The 24,662-nt window shown below is 36.7% G+C and overlaps 1 protein-coding gene across 1 annotated transcript in view; it reads left to right on the top strand.

Moving 5' to 3' along the window:
• LOC149710180 (uncharacterized) overlaps positions 1-24,662 on the top strand; it is a 60,144-nt gene that overhangs the window by 23,412 nt on the left and 12,070 nt on the right. Inside the window, exons 3-5 of the mRNA XM_089859984.1 lie at positions 28-176; positions 12,829-14,035; positions 20,983-21,961. Coding sequence (XP_089716110.1) covers positions 28-176; positions 12,829-14,035; positions 20,983-21,961 — 2,335 coding nt within the window. The remainder of the gene's footprint in view (positions 1-27; positions 177-12,828; positions 14,036-20,982; positions 21,962-24,662) is intronic.

The raw sequence follows: 24,662 nt of genomic DNA, 5'->3' as shown, positions 1-24,662 counted from the left end.
ATTTAATTATGGCTTAATCTTATTTAGTTTCGTCAATAACAATACGGACTCCAAGAATAGAAGTTTGACATCGATCATAGACCAATTATTGATTAATCGTTCCAAAACCAACGATCAACCTGAAAATTCTCCTTCGTCAACAACAGGAGACTGTGGAATGCAATCAACAGAAATTGGTGAGTTCATCAAACTTAATTAAATCAAAGTAAATTACATTAAAATACATCGCCATGCTTCTATTTTGGACACATTAATAATGTTTTGGGGGAGTATTGAACACTTTTTTCCATGTTTCCATGGATTTCTCCGCTTCTTTTGTATTTACAATGTTAAGAGTTTTGTATAGGTGGCGTTTGTAATGTTATTTCGGTTCTTAATTACTAAGTTACTCTTACTAATTAACACAATTACTATATTAATTGGGGATATCATATTTTGGAATTAGTTTAACTTGGTATATTTAAAGCAAATGTCGGCTCCTGTGGCGAGTTGGCGACCCTAACATGCTAGCTAATCTTCTACCCACCAATTTTACCTTGCCAAAGCCAGTAACCAATCAGAACTCGTTAACGAGGGCGGAGCTAAAACTAGCAGGCCAATAAACTCCACCCCCTCGACTATGGGAGCATCTAGCGGAATTACCCTAAACTAAACCAGAGCCGAGACTAGCTTTAAGAAATCACATAATTTTGCATATTATACTCCCTTAAAATTCCCGTGGGATTTTTAATTCATAATTATTTGAAATTGAGCTGTTAAAATTTTAAGTATTCCCGAAAAATTAAAAGCGGTTGAATATAAAGAGACTGGTTTTACGATTTACGATTTTAGTAAACGCTCCCTTCCCTTGGTATCTTTGCCTAACGTAAGGTAACACTATTAAAATATTGGAATTGTCCGCTAGAAAACTTTTAACAATTTACGTGATGTTCATGCCAACGCCTTTTCAAATCTTTGATATCATTAGAGCCAAGAGAGCTTGTCAAACAGGCTTAAATTGATATAATAATGACAAGGGCAGTTTACGGTACAGGGGGAGGGGGCACTTAATTCACCCGACCCCCTTCTAACGTTTATAGAAGAAATGATAGAACATGACCTCAAGAGTGAAACTCTAGTTCTAGAGAGCCCATTAGTGTTTTAATAATCATTTCACGAGAGACTTTAAAGGTGGAACTATTATATTTTTTTTTCTTCTGTGGCCATTCGGCCCGATGCCTAGCGCCCCCTGGCAGCTTAGAACCCCTTTTTATACTCGGAGGTTGAGCTCAAGAGTATTTATGATGAAAGAGGTTATAGTATGATCGCTGATCCCTCGGGCTAAGTCGCGCTATCGTTTTTTCTTTGCAAACAGGTGATTATGATGGTACTTTTAGCTTTGAATTAAATTACCTCATTTTGACCCTTACAAAACTGGATATAAAATTACGTTCTACGTTATCGTTAATGTCAAGATAAAGTCGGAATAAATTGAAAACGATTTACATTCAAATTTGACCAAAAATTTGAATTTAAAGGGTTATTATCAGACCAAATTGGCCTTATTCATATTCAGCGCCACTGACGGAATGTCTGGAAACTACTCCATAAAGACAGGGTAACTTATGAAGGTTGGCAAAAATCACCGTCAGATGGCGTGATGGTCGAGCCTCGTAGCGGTGATTCTGCGAACCTTTGTAAGTTTCCCAGAATTACCGTCAGATGGCGTGATTGCCGAGCGACGTAGCGGTGATTCTGCGAACCTTCGTAAGTTTCCCAGAATCACCTTCAGACGGCGCGACGGTCGAGCCACTTAGCGTTGATTCTGCGAACCTTCCTAAGTTACCCAGTCTCTATGGGAGTAGTTTCCAGACCCTCCGCCAGTAGCGCTGAATAGGAATAAGGCCAAATTATTTTATGTATTTAGAAACGTATAATTTGAATATTCACTTTTTTCGTTAATTTCACATATCTACTTATTTGTAACTATAAATAAATTTGGTTCCAAAATACATCGTAAGTTTATAAGATATGTTCCATAAGTATGAGACTTCCTATACTTCGTAATGGTAGAGACTTACAGCTCGAGCTAGTTTGAGAACGACAAGCGGGAATTGACTACACTAGGTTTTGCAGTCCATTTTCCTATTTAGTCACTTTGACAGCGCCTCACCAGGCGTCGCTTTACGAGAATCTATGACGTTTCACCTACTTCAATCACTTCATGACAAGCTCTCAATAACCAGTGACAAACTTATGGAACATATCTTATGAACTTATGATACATTGATCAAATTTGTAAATATTGCAAAAGAATGTAATGCCTACAAAAGTAAAGTAGACATTCAATAGATAAATTCCTTAAGATGGGTCATTATCTCTGGAGTTCAAGGACGGTCCTGAGTGACTATCGACATTGCAGCGTTCGTAACATCCTTTAAATTTAACACTATCACTTTTCTGTATAATTTGTATCTTGAGTCCATCTTGGTTGGGTTTAAATATGTTTTATGAAATATCCTCTCGGAGCTATAGCCGGAACACACCCATTGGAAAGATGTTTTTGCCCTTTCCGCGCCCTGGCGGTGCTATTAAGAAGTACTCATCTTTGGGGGAAGTGGGGGGGGGGGCTAGAGATATTTTCGGTTGGGTAATAATATCGGGCCAGGAGCAACGATACTCGCTCGCATCAACTTGATGCTCGACGCTATATTTCACGCAAGGCGTCCCAACCCTAGCCCGGGGCAATCTTAATATACCAATCCCTCGCAACTCGCTCGTATTCGAACCCCGAGAGGGCAGCTAGAGAGCCAAACAGGAAAAATATCAAGAAAACCGAGGGGTAGAAAACTTACACATGGCCCTTCTCGGATGTTTGACGACTGTAAGATCAACGGATCTAATAAACTTGTACGACCTTTTATCGGTCGTCTACTTAAATGCGAGGTCCAATACATATCTTGTAGTTATTACTCCAAAAAACCAGTACCACTGCTCCAGTTAGGTGGCCTTGCACCTGGAAATATATTGGAAACAACCTGGAAATATATTGGAAACAACCTGGAAATGTCAGGGAAATCGGTTTTCCAAGAGTTGTATGAACCCTGTTAAAGGTCACCAATCCTCAGTTAAAGTTAATTAAGTTATGGTCAAATGTGTCGTTGGTTGGTATTTGTGTGTTTATTTATGGACAACATTCTTTTTGTTACTGTTGACAAATATGGATGATACTAACAGGATATTAGGTGGTCCAGTTCAAAATTGAGTGACGTTTGAGCACGGCAATTTTGGTTCCAAGCAATGCAGACATATTCTCCCAAAACAACCTCCTTTCTTTAGCTGGTCAAATATGCCGGTCCTACCACCTACTCTGTTTGATTTTCTCTTATTTTTTTGCATAACCCTATAATGCATAAGTATGGGTCTGCCTTATCCATGCTAGGAAGTATTGCAATAATCAGCCTGGTGCGCCATCTCCTTTAAATGTGTCTTCTCCAAAACTAGAGTTGTTTAGCATTTAAATCTAGCAATATCGAAGATTTTACTGATCGTATTTATGAACTGGGTTTTTTACGGTTCATCGGTAACACCGATTAAATCCCTTTGGTTTGGGGTGGGGCTTAGTTTTTTGGGTTCGAACCCTACCCCAAACTGATCAGAATTGAGTGATATCCTTTCATCAGTGGTCTATGCAGCCGGTTATGATTAGAGCTAGAGATCACAGTAGGCGATGGTTATATTTCCGGTGTAAATTCGCCGCTAGGAGACGCCCCTCTACCCTTTTAGGAAGGCTTCTTGCTATTAGCTAATATCATTTTCTACCTATGGAGATTATGATAGACTGGGTTGTATCCAAAACCCGAATGAGAGGTCCGTACTGCCTGAGAGATCCCCCCTTCACCCTCATTGGAGGTGACTGCGACGTCCGTCCAAGTTTTCTTATGATGCTATCAAATATCAAACTCTTTTCAAATTAAATTAAAATTCTCTACGTCTACGAAGTATCCAATCCCTCTGGATAATCTCGCCTAAGCTATCTATCGAGGCTGTTAGAAACTACTCTTTTTTTCGCTTCTCGGGCTGTAGCTGTTTCAGTGTTCTGGTGGTGGTGGTGGTTTGCAAGAGTCAAGCGAGGTCGTGCCAGCCACAATTTGGGGGATGGGGGAGAGGGGTAGGAAGGCGATTATTATACGTTTTAGCCCGATCCCCCCTTTGATCCACCTCAACAGCTCTTGGTGTAATCAAGGTGGGATTCAAACCTGGCTGCTTGCTTGCTACCTACCCCATAAAAAAAGAAATCTCTCAAAACGACTTTTAATCCCTTAAGGCCCCAGATGATCATTTCAAGTTCATATCTTCAAAATTTGATGAAAAATTAAATGTTTCGAATGTGAAGCAGCCTGTGTAAAATACATGATTTTTAACCTCATCGTATCGTGTATAATATATTTCTTTGATGTTTCAAAAATTTTTGGCTAAAATTTTGATATTTATTTAAAGATGGTTTGGTATCCTGTCATTTAACCGAATTCGCATTGGACAGTAATCCCAATAATCCAAATTCCCATTGGACAGTAATCCCAATATTCCAAATTCCCATTGTACAAAAATTCCATTCAACCGAAATGCCCCAATTCTTAAGGGTTAAACACAATTAATCAGATAATTTGGAATAGGCAAGATTGTCATTGAACTTCAGTTGATATTGAATATTTACCCAAATTTCAGGGAACTACAGTTGATATCAAATTAGTCCCCAAATGTCAGGCAAATACTAGTTAAATCATAAGTTTCTAAGGTATGTTCCATAAGTTTGTCACTGGTTACTGAGAGCTTGTCATGAAGTGACGTAGGTGAAAACCGTGAAATATGATAGATTCTTGGTAAAGCAATGCCTGGTGAGGCACTGTCAAAAGCTTAGTACAGACTAAGTAGGAAGATGGACTGCAATTTACCCGAGTGTAGTCAATTCTCGTTTGTCGTTCTCGAACTAGCTCGAGTTGTAAGTCTCTAGCATTACGAAGTGTAGGTCATTCTTATGGAACATATCATACAAACTTATGGTTAAATTTAAAACTCAATAAATTAAGTTTTCTTTCTACCCTTTTCAATCTGTCGGTATTGTACCTTGGACACGTTTGAAAATATTTTCGTGAATCATTTTCACCATGAAATGGTATCATCAGGGATAGGTTTAATTTTAGAAGTAGGAATGGAGAACGATTAGTGTTTACTTCAGTCCGACTCATAGCATAGCATAGTATAGAGCCCCTCCCTCCAACACGTAACGAAAAGTTTAAATTATCTTATTGGCTCATTTAAACTACGTTTTGATGACTTTGCTGACGGGGACGGCGAAAAATACGTAGTTTCCTTTTACCTCTGTCGCTATGACCCCCCGCCTCTTCTTTCATACCCCCCTCCGTCCCCAGATTACTCTGTTCTCCATACCTACTTCTAAAATTAAATCTATCCCTGGTATCAAATTAAACGCTGGAATTTATTTTGAAAATCAAATTAATTTACATCGAAGGTAACGTGTTCAAGAAGTTTATTAAAGGTTCACAAACCCCCTATTTCTTTTTTATTAATACTAAGTTATATTTATTGATCCAGTATTGTGGGTACCAAAGTTGAGTTAGTTTCTCTCGTGTTTTAGAGGCGTTGGCATCGTTTATTCCTTGGAATAATGTTTAAACTTCCATTATAAAAAGTAGATCCGATAAAGCCATTAATTGGCATCGTGAAAAGCAGTGAACATTCATGCGAAAAGGAAAAGAGAGAGCTTGCCTTTAGCGTGCCATCATGCCATGCTGCTGCGGATACCCAACACTAACTGCTTCTTACATGGGCGCGCAGATGTTCATTGGGAGGCGCTAGCAGCGAATTTCCTAATAATAATATAATATCACAACACGCATCCTTTAAATTATATCGTGTTGCTCCCAAACCTAGAACTATCTCTTATTGAGGGGTTCAACACTAAGCGTATTATCGCAAGCCGTCTAAAGTCATTTATCGTGATTTTTACACGAAAAATATTTTTTGTATTTATCAATAATAACAGGGTTCATACAAACCTGGAAAACTCAGGGAAATATATAGTTGACAAAAAAACTCTGGAACACTTCGAATTTTTCGTAAAATTCAGGGAAATTTTCTGAGGTTGGTGCAAGTTTACTCTGAACTATAAAACACTCCCGTTGAAAGAACCTGGGAAACTCAGGCAAATATAAGGGAAAAAATCTTGAAAACTTAGGGAATATATATGGGAAAAAAACCTGGAAAACTTAGGTAATTATATTTGGGAAAAAACTTGGAAAACTTAGGTAAATATATTTGGGAAAAAACTTGGAAAACTTAGTTAAATATATTTGGGAAAAAACCTGGAAAACTTAGTTAAATATATTTGGGTAAAAACCTGAAAAACTTAGGTAAATATATGTGAAAAAACCTGGAAAGTTTAGGCAAGTATATGGGAAAAATCTGGAAAACTCACGTGAATATATGGGAAAAAACCTGGAAAACTCAGGTAAATAAGTGGGAAAAACCTGGAAAACTCAGGTAAATAAGTGGAAAAAACCTGGAAAACTCAGTTATATAAGTGGAAAACCTGGAAAACTCGGGTAAATATATGGGAAAAACCTGGAAAACTCGGGAAATATATGGGAAAAACCTGGAAAACTCGGGTAAATATATGGGAAAGAAACCTGGAAAACTCAGGTAAATATATGAAAAAAAACCCTTGGAAAACTCAGGTAAATATATGGAAACAAAGTTGGAAAACTCACGGAAATCGGTTTTCCAATAGTTACTTGAACCCTTAATAAGTTAAACACTGAAGTTCCAAAAGGTCAAAAAAGAAAAAAATATTATAAAACAAACCCTTGACCTTTCGCAACTTTTCTTGACTGTCAGGTATTGATTCTTGAAAACAGATATTTTTGATATTATAAAACAACATGTCACCGCCAACTTCCGAGAAAAATAACGATTTTACTCAAATAGAGTGCGCAAATGTAACGTTGAAACATTTAGGAAATAAATTATAAAGGAGGGATGAATATTTTTAAATGAAAATGTAAAGAAATTACGGCTGCTATCGAGTTACTGAAAGTACCCTAGAATGAAGTGGCGAACCCCTCGAAGGATTTTCTTTACATCAGACGAACAAAAAGGCACGAACTATGTTTTTTCATCGGAATCAAAAAATAAAGAAAAAAAATAAAAATTAAAGGTGGAAAGATTCGTTATCAAAGTTGAATCTGTGCGTTTTCCGTAGTTCAGTAGCCCGTATCACGACTCGCCTCGCCCCCTTCGCCCCCCCTTATCCTCTGTATACCTATTTATTCTTTCCAACATCCTACGTATAAGTGTATACAGGTAGCTAAGCCTAAAAACATTTCATCGATTTTTTTAACCTTTATTATTATCATTATTATGGGGAAGTTGTTTGGGGTGGAGGGGGGGGGGAAGCCAGTTAAATCTCTCATTAAGATCAAAATTCGAGCTGATTCCCGGAAACCATGTGCATGCCCAAAAGATATTAGATGATCAAATGCGGGTGGCTGGAAATTACCCTCGTATCCCGAGTTATTAAAACACGTGTTTATTTACATTAGAAGGATATTATTTTTTTACTTCTGTGACGATCTTCAAGTTCCCTTAATTCCTCCATGACCCTTGGAATAAGCCATTAAGGTCCCTTAATTCCTCCATGACCCTTGGAATAAGCCATTAAGGTCCCTTAATTCCTCCATGACCCTTGGAATAAGCCATTAAGGCTTAAGGTCCCTTAATTCCTCCATGACCTTTGGAATCAGCCATTGAACTTCCTTAATTCCTCCATGACCTTTGGAATAAGCCATTCAGTTCCCTTAATTCCTCCATAACCTTTGGAATACGCCATCTTATTATCTTATCAATTATTCTTTTATCAAACTGCTGTTATTCCTCCGTTCACGTACTGGAAGAATTTCATTTGGGCACACAAACACACCACGTACCCAATAACTCTAGTTATATTGACTTTTCCATAACCTTTTAACCTCAATTTCGGACTCCGTGACCTTTCAAAGATCATTTAACGACCCCTGTTCCTTAATTCAACTGGAAGAATTTCTTTGAACATAAACACAATAACAAACGAGAATACAAACAATAACGGTATGATACACCTATACCCTAAAACTCTTGATTACTTATCTTGACTTTCCCATGACCTTTTAACCTCAATTTCGGACTCCGTGACCTTTAAAAGCTCCTTTAACGACCCCCATTCCTTCAACTGGACATACGAGATACCAAACTATAACGGCATAATACACGTATACCCTAAAACACTTGATTACTTATCTTGACTTTTAGTTTTAAATGACCTTTTAAACTCAATTTCGGTTCGGATTCCATGACCTTTATTTTAAAGTCTATCAAAATAAGAACAACACAAAGTAAAACAAATTTTCCTCCGTAACAAAATAACGCTTTATTTGTTTGTTAACGCGACGTAAAAACGAGGCTATCATTTCCATCTTCGTAGCTTCTAAATTTTGAAACTAAAAATTTTCTTTGAATGGCGCTCCTTTCATATCGAGAAAATTACCTTTTGGATAGAATGACGGCGTGCTTTTACCACGCTTACAACTCGCGCGCAAATTCATACGCTTATGGGTTCATCATAATATGGCGGCACCCTTAATAGTACTTATCTTAAAAAACAGAGTACGGGGATTGTTCGACTTATTCACCTTAAGATAATGAATGAAGTCAATACGGGGAAAAGGGAGTAAATGGGTACCGGGTTCTTTATGAAAACCACCCCCAATTATGTTTCAATCTTATTCAAGGTTTCGTATTGGATTAAGCTGGTCGGGTGTTTGGATTCTCGAGACCTACACCCCTCCACCCCCCCGGGCACCGTTATTTCCTTCTCTCGTTATGTATAAGATACTCGCGTTTTAAAATTCTTATCTAACGGGGCTTTATATGCATAGACACGCGTTCCACCGCTATATACGTCTCCAATATGCGAATGAGGTTTTTGTTCGGATTTGATATTCTCAAAAATCTTTATATAGATACTTCGGGCTAGAATTTTTTTCTGTTTTTAATTGAAAGAGCGTATGAAATAATGAATATACGAATTGGAACCATGTTTCTATCTACAATATTAAAGAAGATATGAGACATTAAGTTTGAGTAATGGGTACTACGCCTTAGGCTTTCCTGCGAAGCACTGTTGAATGAATTCGTCAGATGGTGCTAGTCGTCCAATAGGGGTGCTCCCCAGTGCTTGGCGGGAAAGTCTAACGCGTAGTGTCCATTATGGAAACTTATTGTCTCATATCTTCTCTAATATTGTAGATAGAAACATGGTTCCAATTGATATATATTGATTATTTTTAAAAGAAAAAATATAGCCCGAAGAATTAAGAATAATTTCAAGATTATATATTCTTATCGTGAGGTCACAGTAGTTAATTTCCGACCACGTGATAAAAGTGAACCCACTTCATGGCGTCAGTTTCTAATCTTTATTGTCTAATTATGACAATTGAGTCGATGGAAAAGTCCTAAATTTCAACGTATGATCAGCCTAACGCTGCTTTTAACTGTGAATTTACTGAATTACCTTCTTGTGAACCTCTATAGGCAATTAGCGCGATTTAATGCTTGTAAAAAATACAGGGGGTTCCAAAAGAGGGAATAGTATAAGACCCGAAGTATAGTCGATTTTTGGGTTAAATGTAATTTTGCCCTAAAGCCCACCGTTTACAAGTTAATGATTTTAATGTTTTACGGATGACCCCTTAATTACATTAGAATTGTCTTTCATTTTCCTACTTAAATTTAAGGGGTCTTCCGTAAAGAGATAGAATTCCATGTGGAATGAAATTTAGCACGAGATTTGATGAAAATTGCGGGCGATGTGACAATCATGGCCACGTAAATTTTCTTAACACGACACGCGATAGGTGGGATGTGCAAATTTCAAATTACCCATGAAATCTGAAACTAATTTGAATTTTAAAATCATTCCGAGGTATATCTCCTGGATGCTTCACTATAATTCAGATTGGTCTCATAATAAGTAGAAGAATCGATTTAAAAAATTACTTGATTTTCCCTTAGCTTCAAACCAAATATTGATGCGAACAAATCCCTTCCACTAAACACTCCCATTTAGTATCTTTTACAAAAATAAATTAGACATTTATTTTTTGCGCGTGGCTCGACGCGTGCATTTTATATATCAAGACCCAAATTCCGAGCGATATCAAGTTGTATACCAATCATTTTTATTTTTTTATCATTGTATACTCATAGCTTCCCTAATAGGATGCTGGATTTTTAATAAATTTTTTCTATCGCTCTCTCTCGGTCTCTCTTACGAAAATGGGGCGAGGTCCGTAATTGGAACGAGACCCTAAACACCTCCGGGCTTCCATCAATGGATGGATCAAGTCTTTCTTAAGACTTGGAAGGAAGAGAGTATATAGTAAAGTCCGCATCCCATTCAGCCTGAAGCCAAAACAATCCCCCATCATGCCTCGCGCCCTTCAGACTGCGCCTCTTGATCTCTCTCTATAAGCGTGCCCTCTAAAAACATGATCTTCAAGCCGAAATTGGGCCTAGGCTGCTATGGAAGACGCTTTTTTATACTCCCCAAAGCAAGAGCTAGCCGTAACCCACTAAAGTCAGAAAATACGCCCAGATTTCGAATGTACATTCGCCGAGAATCTATTCAATTAAACCAGGAATACGTAACCGGTTAAAATATGCAAACTCAAATTGTCACAAAGTTGTAAGATTCTAGCTGACCATTGTAACGATGACCATACATTTAAACCAAAATCCACGCATCTCTCTCTATTATAGGATATGTTGAACTTAATTTTTGTCCGCCATTTCTAAGATGGATGCCAATGAAAAGAAAACTGTTCTGCTGTGCATGTTGCAGAATAATTAACCATTGTACATAATATCAGTCTTATCAGTTCGAATTTTATCGCGACAGAAAGGTTTTCTTTCTTTTCTGTCCGCCATTTTCCAAGATGGACGCCGATTTCATTTTAAACCAAAAACTGTATAGCTCTCTAACGTTCAAAATTTCAGTCGAATCGTTTGAAATGTACGCAAGTTATGGCGACAGAAAGCTTTTCTTACTCTTTTGTCCGCCATTTTCCAAGATGGACGCCGATTACAAGCAAAAATTGTACAGCTCTGCTATAGAATATAATGTACCAATGTTTAAAATTTCAGTCGAATCATTGGAAATGTACGGAAGTTATCGCGACAGTAAGTTTTGCTTAATTCTGCCCGCCATTTTCTAAAATGGCCACCGATTATAATGAAAAACTGTATATCTCTTCTGTAGAGTATAATGAATCAATGTTCAAGATTTCATTCGAAACGGATAAATTTTACATCATATATCTGCAATTTTCCAAGATAAATAACAATCCATTTCAATATTCATGTCATAATTTCACAACTTCTTGTAAACCCTACTATACCAGTTCAATTTTGTTATATATATTTTTTTAATTCCCCTTTTGTCGGGATCATGATATCGTCTGTTAATATATTAACATCCGTGTATTGTACTTAATTACTTTTTGGGGAATTATGACTTGGAGATTAGGGCGGTATTATTTAATTACCGCAATGTCACGTGATATTCCCCTTCCTCGAAATCTGATGGGAGATTCGTAATTATAGTCTTTTTGGACGACGTATCTTAATTATACCGGTTTACATTGTTTGCAGTTTTTAAACAACGTGCGTGCATGTGTGGTTATGTTTGTTTAGATTACTTTATAATAACTATTTTACGTGTGTTGATATCTCAAATTTAAGTTAATTTCGTCAAAAATCATTCGCAAATATGCTCACAAACAATATAGTTTTCAGGCTAGGGTGATCTATACCATTTACACAAGGAGACCAAAATAGCATGAAAACTATGTATAAGTCCCGAAATTACCACACTATTGGTAATTCGAGTGTTGTAGAAAAATGTAATTTAATATTAGAATTTAATGATCCGAACGTTTGTCCTCCAAGTAGCCTGGTCTACTTGTGATGTGTAAATGGTTTGAATTTTCCTAGGTGGGAAGGTCCCGAAATTACGACACTATTAGTATTATAGTTGAGTATTGTTAGAAAAATGTAAATTTTTTACTAGACAATGTTTGGCGCTGAAAATAGTGAATACAATATTTCTATGACGTTGATAAGAGTTGTTTAGTGAATTATGAGGGATTATCGTAAGTGTGAATGATGCTTAGCTCAAGTCTTCTTATGGAATTGACTGTTTATCGAGTAGTTACACCTTATATTATCTTTCTATAAATGGTTCAACAGTCAATGACAAGAGCTGACATTATTTAGTTTTAGTGCAGTGTTTTAACCCTAAAAATAAGTTCATAAGGTATGTTCCATAATTTGTCACTGGTTACAAACTAGAGCTTATCATGAAGTGGCGTAGGCCATAGATTCGAGGTAAAGCGACGCATGGTGAGATGCTAGGAAAGGCTTTTTACAGACAAAAATGGAAGATGGACTGCAATTTAACCGAGTGTAGGACTTCAATTCTCGCTTCCGTCGTTCTCGAACTAGCTCGAGCTGTAAGTCTCTAGCATTACGAAGTATAGGAAGTATCGTATTAAAAAAGTATCTTATGGCCTGTAAAAATCTTCGGGAACTCTTAATTCATCAAGTGTCGCTTCAGATCTGGAGAATTGTGAAGTTTCACCTCGCAATGCGTCAAACTTACGAAATCGTATTTTAAACCAGTATTATCTCGGCAATTATAGAAGTATTTTTTTCTTTGATTAAATTTTTTAGTGTCGGAATCGGGAAACAATTCGAATCACAGCAGTTCAACAAGCAGCGTTTCGAGCCACACCAGCAGCGCTGCTGAGAAGAATATCAACAGCGGCATCTCGGATAGCCCCTCCGAAGTCGACCCCCGTCACTCCCCCCTGCAGGGAGTCGAAGAAGAAGAAGAAGCAGCAGCAGAAGAAGTAGGAGAGGAGTCCGCCTCGGCCGGAGGCAACCCGAACAACTTCCCCAAGAAGCGAACAACACCCGAGAAAATCTCCTCTCCTCTCTCGCGAACAGAAGAAGATCGTCTCTCGCTCAAAGAGGAAGAAAACGCCGCTGATCCGACCAAGACGCGGTTTAACGAGACGACTTCGGAGAAAGGTGGCCAAGACGCTTTCCGCGGTGATAACGCCGAGCTTGACGGGGAAGCCCGACCATCCCCGGCCGCCTCGGGTACAGGGCGGAGAAGAGCTAAAGGGGGGAAAAGAGGCGTTAAACGACAACGGGAGGCGCTTCGAACGCCAGCCGAAGATCACCACCACCTGAAGGAGGAGGAGAAAGATCATCCCGTATCATCCATCGAGAGATCATCCGTCTCCCCCGCTATCCGGGACGCCACCAACGGCGGCGCACCATCGACGGATATACCGCCGTATTCGGATAAGGTGTTTGCCGTAACGACGGAACCTTCTTCGAAAGGATTATCCTCGCATAAATCTATTCGGTCTTCCGGTTCCGGGACGGAAACTTCGGGACCATCCAATTCGCGTACGCGTACGCCTAACTCCGGGAAATCGGGACGGGAAAATAGTATGCCAACCGATACGTTATCGGTTCAGGCATCGGCCTTACGCGAACCAGTGGTCAAATCCGAAAGGTTCTCGCCGGAAATCGACAGTTCATCGCCTTCCCTCTCCCCCCATTCCCCCAGTCCGGCTAGAAGTTTCCCGTTGGGCGCCTTTGGATTGGGACTCAGGACTGCCCCGAGCGACGCTACGTCCACGGCCGGGCTCGCGGCCACTGTCCCCGCTTTTCCGCATCAATCGCCGGCTGGTTTGGAGAGATTCTCGCCCGCCACCACTACCCCTCACTCCGGGTTGACCCTCCCCGGACCCCCAACGACCCCCGCTATTAAACAGATGGAAATGATGACGCGCAATTACAGCGATTTTATGCGAAGTCTCGCCGCCAAGTACAATAATCAAAATTCTCAAGACAACAATAATGCGTAAGTTCAAATTCATTCATTCTTTTTTACCCATTGCCTTTTCGTTTAGTTTCTATCATTTACTCGTGGTATAACTATAAAGTAGTTAAATTATTTATGTCAATCAGTGTAGTAAAATTATAGTATACACTGGTGAAATGCTAATTTTTCCACGTGACGTTGATCCACTTGGACAAGCCCCGATGTCTTTTAGATGTAATATCCCAAAGTTTATAAAAGCCTTTTCAATTTACACAAATTTCTATCCAATAATTCAAGCCCATCATTTTATCCAAGATGTGCGAAAATTGTTAAGTTTTAAAGTTTAGCTCCTGTTTCAATGAAAAACAAACAACACTAAGCTATAGATAGCAAAATTTTTCAACTGGAGACTTGGGCAGTTGGTCCTTATCTCCTTATTTAGATCTGTAAATGATAAATATAAGCTGAATTTGAATTGGAAAAGTAATTTTAATTTTTAAAATGGGTATCAATATAAAGGAATTTTTCAAAATTGTCGTAAAAGTCATTAAATTTCATATTGGTTTGGTGTAATTTTCTATCATGATCTAATATTTTGATAAATAATTTTATGGTATGAGTCACTTTTTTAAACGCAATTAACATTCTGTCTTTCAACGCAATAAAAGTGTGAAAATTGTTCAGGGAAAAACTGCATGGAAAAGTCAGAGAAATTTGAAATGAAAAATATGTTGACTCTTAATTAATTTTATCAGTTTGTCATTCCATTAAAAATAAAGGTGTCAATGAATTTATTAATATAGCGGAAGATATGGTTGACAATGACGTATGACTATTTTAATTACTTAACAGTAAAGAAGTTATTTAAAACAAAAAGCATAATTTTGGCCATGACATCTTCCTCTCTATCTAATAATAATTCCCAAATTTTACTGACTTTTCCCCAAAAAAATATTAAATATATTCGCAATTTAATTTGTCCTTGTGCGCATGTGTACTTAGCTCTACCCGCCTAATTTATTACCGTAAGGACGTTGCGTTCAATTATTCATAAATTTCGAGAGGTCGAATATTTGTTCATTTAGTTTTGCAATTTACATATTTCGTAACGAAATTTATTCTAATTTCGATTTTTTTGCGTGCGTTTGTTCCAAAGAACGTGTTTAATTAAGAAGATCAATTAGAAAATTGTAAAAATCGCAAAAATATCTCCACCTTATGACTGAAATTTCAATCAAATCTTTTATTTGAACTTTGATTTTTGAAAATCAATTTCTCATTTATAGATAATAATAAAATATTTTAAGCCGCATGTACAGGGTGTTCCGAGAAGGGTGGTATAACCCATGTACAGTGGATTATATCGGCTTTTTTGAGTGTAGTAAATATTTTATAAAATTTTAGCCTAAGTGTATAGTCTGTATACCACCGTTTCAAGTTACAGGTCAGGAAAACCTGGAAAACTCAGGGAATTTAAATCTGAAAAAATGATTATAGTGTTTTGTTGATGACCCCTTCCTTAACTTTAATAAGTAAAACAACTGAAAAACTATTTTAATTTAATTAAGGGGCCATCCATAAAACACCCCTAAAATATAACTCATAAACGATGCCAAAATATTATAGAACATTTTCAAATCAAAATAGATTCCCCATAGAACCCTGGCACCTACTGTATTGAAGTAACCACTCTTTTTGGAACAAAACGTCTTGTAAAGTTACTGACCGACCCCTCGTGTTTAATTTGGGGGAAAAGATGGCGATTATTTTAAAAGTACCGTATCCCACATCCACATTCCCATGATTTGTCGAAATCTCTCAAATTTCAGAGAGGAAATTCTTAACGCAAAAAATTATATAAAATAGTGGAATTAAATACAAATTTTTGCGGATAAAAACGGGCATAAAAAGAAAAGATGATTATTAAAATAGCCATTTTTTTCCCGAGTGTTCCTAGGCACGCTTGAAGGAGTCGATATTTATTTTCTTTAAAGGTTGTCTCGGATTCTTTTACCTGGAACGACTCAAAAATGATCTTTCGCCCAATAGCATGAGGATGCTCGCCCCTACCTCCAATATATACTTAAAGGAAAAGTTCACCTAACATAACTGATTATACCTTAAAATAACGGCTATTTTCTAATTATAAAAGGAATAAAATATTAAAAAAAAATAAAATGATCTCTTATAACAAAATAATTAGCCATCCGCCATTGGTTTAGTTGCGTCTGCTAAACCGAACCTCTTACCCCTATGGGATTGGTTGAATTCTCATTGGCTGAAAGAGATAAGGTTCTGGCTAGCAGACGCCACTAAACCAATAGCGGATGGCACAGTAGTCCTCGTTTTTAAGACTATTTAAATGGTAATTATTTTCTAAAAAGAGATTATTTTATTTATTATACCTTAAAAGAACGGTATTTTTCTAAATTTAAAAGGAATAAATTAAAAACAAAATAATTATCTCTTAGAACAAAATAATTAGCATTTAATTAGTCTTAAAAATAATCAAGGACTACTGCGCCATCCGCCATTGGTTCAGTGGCGTCTGCTGAACGGGATTGGTTGAAATCTCACAGGCTGAGAGAGGTATCTTGGCAAGGGGTAAAAGGTTCAGTTTAGCAGACGCCACTGAAGCAATGGCTGATGGCGCAGTAGTCTTTGATTATTTTTAATACTAATTATTTTTTAATAAGAGACTATTTATTTCTTTTTTAATATTTCATTATATTATATTTAAAAAAAGGCCGTTCTTTTAAGGTATAGAGTAATGGCAGCCCTCTACTTTCGACTCTATTAAGCTCTTCAGGTAAAATAACACGGGGTGCCATTAGTCTATAAATGTTATGTTACTTGAACTTTTCCTTTAAATATTTCTTTGTAAAAATCGGTAAAAATCTTGGGAAATCTTTATTTTTTTTCTCGGGGTCGCACTCAACAGCCGTGACCGTCTATAGCAAGCACACGTAGTTCGTAATGGGCCAATGCCTGCCTATACCCTTTTTTCTTGACAATTTTTACCCCAATGATGTCAATTTTTGATTATTTTAGGAAATAATTTTGGTAAAATTTCAAAATTATGGGAGGAATTTTTATCTTTTTTTTTAAGGTATATTATTTCGTTGTGAAATATTTTTCCTTTTTTTTTCTTCAAAATTTTATTTATTTCTTATTTTTTTTTTTTAAATCTAAACTTATGCATCTGTTTATTAGGGAAACGTTTAATAAACATGGATGGATTAAAATTAGTATTTTTATTTTTATTTTTAGTTTTTGTTTTGCAGTGTTTGGTTAATATAAGGGGCTTCCTACAAACATGAAAAATATATATTTTTACATTTTAGGGAAGTTATATTCGGCTTGAAATTTCAGGAGAGTTTTTAAAATTAGTATTAATTTTTATTTTTATTTTTAAAACTAAAATTATCAAAAATAACGCTTATAATTTAATAAGTTTTCCATGTAATTTAACACTTCCTATATAATCTCTAATGTTAACTAGAATTGACTACAGGCAAGTTTAAAATTTATTTCTTATTTATTTATTACTTATTTTATTTATTTATTACTATTTTCTAAGCCTTAAGCGAATCTATGACGTTTCATCTACGTCACTCGAACTCTAGAACCAGCTCAGTAACAAGTCCCAAACTTAATTGAACACATATTATTAACTTATGTTGTCATTATAATTAGAATCTAGTCTTCTTTAAATTTAATTATATATCTTAATAAAACGTGGTTTAGTATATAGAAAAATTTTAAATATCAGTTAAATGGATTAATTAAATATCAGACCGAATCATTTTATGAGTGAGATAGTTTGAGATTATTTGTTGAATTTTGGTTTAATAGTTTTGTGCTTAGTAGTTCCAAAATTAGAAGCAATGTTAATTTTGTACAGAAAACGAAATGACGATATCCAGAATAAATCGGTATAGTGAACTACTAGGGAAACCATAGGTGTTTTGTATTCCAACAATATTTCCGTAGCTCTGCCATTTAGCATATCCATTTTACCGTCATCAGTCTCGCGATTTGCAAAAAAAAAAGAATAAATTTTGCACAAATCTCTTCAAGTCTGTATATTTACGCCTTAAAAAGCGTTAAAATCAGCTAGCTTCACTGTATTACGAATACAACACCCAAAAATATCGAATTATATTTCAAAACACTTCTCAAATTGATATATAGTTATATCTCTTAATTAACAAAATCCCCTTGAAACTAAATTTGACGATATAAACGTGCATTATCTCAAAAAAAGAAGAAAAAACTATATTTTTCTGGAATATTTTGATGAAACAAAATGATAGGAAGAATATTTTGGGTGGATCCTGTTCCCCTTTTTTCTCATCAAAGGATTACAGCGACCAAATACAATTTACCCACCCCCTTCCAAACATCTATCCCTCTTCACTCATTTGATGGTCAGGTACAGAAAAAATTGTTGAAATATTGTGGTATTGAAATATATTATAGACATTTGTCGGTCGCAATCGGATGCACATGCTCGCTCACCACTTCCTCTATGCTCCCACTTCCTCCCCTGGTTATACAGGATATGCCTGCACAAGACTATAGCGATGTTATTCGACCCGCTTGAGTTGAAGTCCCCGAAATGACCAGCGCGTGACCCTTAACTATATTCTTTGAGTGACTTCCTTCCTTGACCTCCTATATAGTACAACGCTTCAATGCCATTTTAGGCTATCCAAGGTGCTAAAGGAATATATAAAGGACAGTTTATCCTTGTTTAGAGGTATCCGCTTTGTAGAAAACTTAATTGATCAAAAAATTAAGAAATAATTAAATAAATTGATGATTTTAGATATAATTTTCAAATGCGCCGCGGTAGTTTCGACCCTTTAGCCATGTTCACACTTGACTTTTTGAAACCGTTTTCATCAGGTTTTGAAAGTTCAAATCTTTCATGAGAAAATGCAATTATTTTTTTGATAAAAAGATTTGACCTTCCCAAAACGGTTTGAAAACGGTTTCAAAAGTGTGAAAATGACTTTTGTCGCGAGATATTATGTTTTACAGGGCTCAAAAGGTCAAACAGTAAAAAAAAATAAATAGTTAAAAACTAACTATTAAATAAGTTCTATAGAATAATATCTAAAAAATTAAAACTTAATTAATATAAATCTAAAATAATTCTTAAATTGTGAACAGATTTGTAATTGTTTTTGTTAAAGAATTTATTTTAAGGTCCAAATGATCAGTGATGTTTATATTAAACCAAAGCCATACTAAATTGATTTTGTTCATAATCGAAAGGATATTTGATAAAGAAGAAGATAATACCGCCAAAAATATTTGCCGGAATTATACCAGTTCTAGCCAATAGAGGGCGCCACAAAAGCATAATATGGCCGGGGCCATCTTGTTTACTAAACAGCAATTTTAATTGTTGTTTAATTATTCATAAACGTACACTTTGTCGCTTGTTTCGCGGTAACTACTTAATTTTTAAGGATTGTGGGCCAAACCGTACGCCTGTAAAACATAACACCGCATGACACTTACGTATTGCTGGGGTAGCTACGAGACAGGTCAATGGCAAAGAGAGGCAACATTGTATTATAGTATTCGTAACTGGTCAAGCGTGATGTGATGTTGATTTTAAGCTTAAAGAGGATGTGATGAGGGTGGTTTTTTTGTGTGGCCGCCTATATTTTATTTCTATCGCTATGGTTTTACCGATTCGGTTCAGTGAATTAACTATAGCCCGGTGACCACCCCATACACTAAATTTCAAGAACATTATTTATCCTTAAATTCTCTTTTTTTTTTTTTTAATTCTGAATTTATTCATCCACTTGATTTATTTTTAGCCCTCTTTTTCCCCATAAATTAAGTTTCGGTTTACATTACCTAATCACGTTTGACTAAATTGGAGCACCTTTAATTCGAGATGTATTTATTATCGAAAATATAAAGAAAACTTGTAACCCTAAAAATAAAAATAAATACATCATAATTTTTTTATTATATAAATTAATAACAAATAAATTTATCAACGCATGCATGATTAAGTATTAATATTTCATGGTTAACTGCTTCAACAAAGTATTGCTTTACACCTATAAGTTTATAAGATATGTTTTTCATAAGTATGATACTTCGTAATGCTACAGACTTACAGCTCGAGCTAGTTCGAGAACGTCAAGCGAGAATTGACTACACTCGGTTTTACAGTCCATCTTCCTATTTAGTCTCTACTATAAGCATTTGAGAGCATTTGACAAGCAGGGTGGGAAATAAGGATTTTTTTAAACTGGACATTAGGGCAGTGACCCCACTGTCCTGGAATAAATAAACTGGTCCAGGGCACGCGTCGTCTGCTCAACTAAAGAAGTGTATAGTTAAAATATTTTAGTTAATGTCTGGACTCTGGTTACCCTTGAATTTTCTTAGTGGTCCCGCGGACCGCTGACTCCCCTCCTATTTAATTTTTAAACTGGACCAGGCAATTTTTAAACTGGTCATTTGCCCTGTGCCACCGCCTTATTTCCCACGCTGCTCACAAGGCGTCGCTTTACCTCGAATCTATGACCTACGTCACTTCATGACAAGCTCCAGTTTGTAACCAGTGTCAAACTTATGGAACATATCTTATGAACTTTCGTTTTTATCTATGTACTCAATTAATCGTAAAATTATTTAACCGTATTAAATTTGATAATTATTTTAAACAATTCCTTCTAAAGTTTCAATCTTAACGCAATTCACTTGATAAACGCTCGATGCCAATTCCTAAAAATGCTCTAGCTACTATATGCTGTAACTGGATGTGAACCAAAATAAACCACGTTGAACTTATTTATAACCCGAGACATCCTAAAGATAGTTTTTGGCTGCTATTGAAAAATTTAGACCTCCTAGTTGTAACATACGTCGCTTGACGTAACAGTTCTAAAGATATCTAAGAAGTTAATAACATTGTAACCATTTTTTCTTTCTCTCTCTTTTTTTATTAGTTTATCGATAAGTCCAACGACGAATGGTCTAAGTAGACTGGACAGTGGCTATCCTTTCAAGACTTCTTCACCGAGACAGTTGACGGGGCGGTCAAGCGCCGACGACATTCCGTCCAGTGGTGGATCAGTTCGAAATAGTTCCAAACGCGAGAATCAAACGTCGCCACCATTACTGGGCTCAACGTCTTTACACCATTTACCATCAGGGTTAGATCCTACCCATACGGCCTTATTAAATCACCATCGATTCTCGCCTTATAACCTTTCGGACTTCTCCTCGTCTCAAACTTTATTGAATTTAGTAAGAACGGCCAGCGCTCAAAGCGCATCGCAACTTGAAAATTATTTACGCGGCGCGGCTACCGGCAAACGTCCTTTAGAAACGACCGAAGGTCGTGGAGACCCATTGGATTTGTCTAGTAAAAGATGTAGGACTGATTTTGACCCGATTGCTGCCGCGTTACACGGAGTCAGTGATCGTTTACATCCCGGTGGTATTGCGGCGGCAACGTCATTGCCTTTCCATCTACGCGATCTAGTCCAGCAACAAGCGCAAGCTGCCGGTTTGAAAATCGACCCCAGTGAACTTTTAAGCGGTCCTATCGCCGACCTTAACGCCGCTTTAAGACTGTCCGCTAAAAGAGGTGGTTCCTTGTCCAATCTTTTGGATAACAGACTCTTAAATAATAATAATAATCATCATAGTAGTAGTAATAATAGTAAATCCAGTTCGCATCACGAACTACCCGCGCCCACGGCTAGAACTTTTACCTCCGCCACAACGGGACATCATAAAAGTTTGATCGGTCGAAGTGGGGGCTCGGAAAAGTCCACCAACGCGCAAGCGAATAATTGCGTCTCATTGTGCACTGAACAATCGTGTACGACCAAATCGGACGCGACCGAAGTGTCATCATGGACCGTGGGAGATGTCGTGCGGTTCGTTAACACCATCGATTGTTGCTCGGAATACGCTGAGGTAAGATTCACTTCATTACGTTTAGTTCTAATAATTCATCTAAGGGGGTTTATGTGTAGCAAACGCCCAGTACATAGACCATGAGCAACAGCCGGTATCATACTTTAATATTCCCTGGTTTGTGTTTGCGTCAACCAATGATTATAAAAAATTCTAAACTTTCCCAAATATTCTCTTTTATCAAATATATCACCGTCTAATTGTCAAGCTTAAAACGAGTCAGTTCAAAACGCATCATGACCTCGTGAAAGCCTCTTGGTAAACCTTACAGTTTTAAAGTAACCAGTTTCGGCAAACATTTTATGCATACATTAAAATAGATTTAGAATTAAAATTAATTAAACTAATTTTACACTTAATTCGTTAAGATAAAGCCCGATTAATATTTCTTACAATTTTAATTATATTACTAAATGCATGCACCTTTGTGTAAGACAAATTTTAAATAGAATTTTAAAACAGTTACAGATGGTGTTTTTAAAAATAATTCGAAATCGAAATCGTGAGATTAATAATTTAACCTGAGGAGGTGAAATATAATTTAAATGAGATTAAAATAATATTATGAATCGAATGTGGATCAATCAACGAATATAATGAACTGGTTTTCCTCGAATGAAAGGTTAAATATCAAAATATAGGCAAACTTAAGTACTTAACACGTCCTTTGAAGTTAAAATATAAATTCTATCATAAGTTTATAAGATATCTTCCATAAGTTTGTCACTGGGTACTGTGAGCTTGCATGAAGTGAGGTATGTTTAGATTCTCGTAAAGCGACGCCTGGTGAGGCGCTGTAAAAGGCTTAGTGCAGACTAAATATGAAGATGGAAGTCCTGCAAATCCGCGTTTAGTCAATTCTCGCTTGTCGTTCTCGAACTAGCTCGAGCTGTAAGTCTCTAGCATTACGAAGTATAGGAAGTGTCATACTTATGGACGAACATATCTTATAAACTTATGATTCTATAAAGTGTTCGATGAGAAGCGGAGTATTTGGGAGATTACGCGCCCGCTAAAACTTAAAATAGGAAGAAATCCGCTGTAACTGTTACGTGAGAGACACGAATCGTTTGCTTAAAGCTATCTCCTCTAAATTTTGCTAGCGGCTATATATTAAGAAAAAAAAATATATATAGAAGCTTCAAATGAAAAAAAGATTTGTTTGTTTTACGGGTAGATTGAAAAAAGCTGCTGGAATAAGTTGCCAACCCCCTCCTCCCCGGCTTATCTTCTATCGAAGTTTGAATAAATTCGCATTCTCACAAGAATAGTCATCCATCTCTACCGTTAATTTAAATAACTGAAGTTCTATAACCTAGCGGATTCAATTTTCACATTTTCAATAAATGACAGACTTATAAATAACCAACGACCAGTCCAAACTGCTTATTTTAGAACGCTGAAATTTTGCTGTGACGTTACTCTTAAAGGGATACACTTTACTAAAATATTTTCTTTTTAATGGAAAGAGTGGATAAAATAATGATTATATATCAATTGGAACTATGTTTAGTTCTACAATATTAAAGAAGATACGAACAATTAAGTTTCCGTAATGGACACTACGCGTTAGGCTTTCCCTCTAAGCACTGGAAAGTACCCCTATTGGGCGCCTAGTACCACCTGACGGATTCGTCCAATAGGGGTACTTCCCGGTGCATCGCGGGAAAGCCTAACATGTACTGACCATTACGCGCCTTATTACGGAAACATAATTGCTCCTATCTCCGTTAATATATTAGCAGGGATAGATTTAATTTTAGAAGTAGGAATGGAGAACAGAGTAATGGGGGCGCGCGTCAAAGTCCCGGACCCCCTTCCACGGGATGGAGGGGTAGCGCCATAGGTAAAAAGGAATTACGTATTTCTCGCCGTCCCCGTCAGCAACGTCATCCAAACGTAGTTTAAGTGAGCCAATAACCTAATTTAAAATTTTTGTTACGTGTTGGAGGGAGAGGCTCTATACTGGGCTAGGAGTCGGACTGAAGTAAATACTAACCGTTCTCCATTCCTACTTCTAGAAATAAATCTACCTCTGAAACATGGTGCCTATTAATATATTTATTATAGGAAATGGCTACCTTGGCAATAATTCCAATGAGCTATATGTATTCCTGATATAATATAGAATGTTTGCGAAAGGCGATAAATTTTTGCGGGACACGCGAATCAATTCTCGTGTAGTTGTCTCGATCGCTATTTCCATGCAATGTTGCAAAGAGGATTAAATAAAAAAATTCGGGCGAATTGTGTTGGGTCACAGATTGAGAGTGAAATGTTTGAGCAAGATTTCCGGCTCGAAAACGCCAATTCCCTACAAACGATAAGAAAAAGCTCGCGCTGTTCTTCTTAGTTCTTACACAAGAGTGACTTTTCGCCCACACCAAGTCAAGTGCGTGCGCCAAAATAATCCCTAGACCGCGATTTACTTCAAGTTCCCGTTGCTTTTTATCAATAAGTTTTTACTTATTTTTTTTTCTTCTGCTTTCTTATGTAATCTCTAACCAGGCAGGGAGTTACTTGTATTATTAATTTATAAAAGTTGAAATTTATTTTTATGTTGGTTATATCAGAAGAAGGATGACACTTTGTACCTTCTTAATACTTTGGTTATGTATAACATGATTCTTCCCAGGCGAAGGAAACCCTTTTTGTTTGCTCTCCAGCTCATCAAACTTCAGATAGGTATCTATCGCACCTA

The sequence above is a fragment of the Phalangium opilio genome, unplaced genomic scaffold (genome assembly GCF_054372755.1).
Source record: "Phalangium opilio isolate 3A_F unplaced genomic scaffold, DU_Popi_V2 ptg000011l_1, whole genome shotgun sequence".
NCBI lineage: Eukaryota > Metazoa > Arthropoda > Arachnida > Opiliones > Phalangiidae > Phalangium > Phalangium opilio.
The sequence above is the reverse complement of the archived record's forward strand: the minus strand, read 5'-3'. Positions and strand labels throughout refer to the sequence as shown.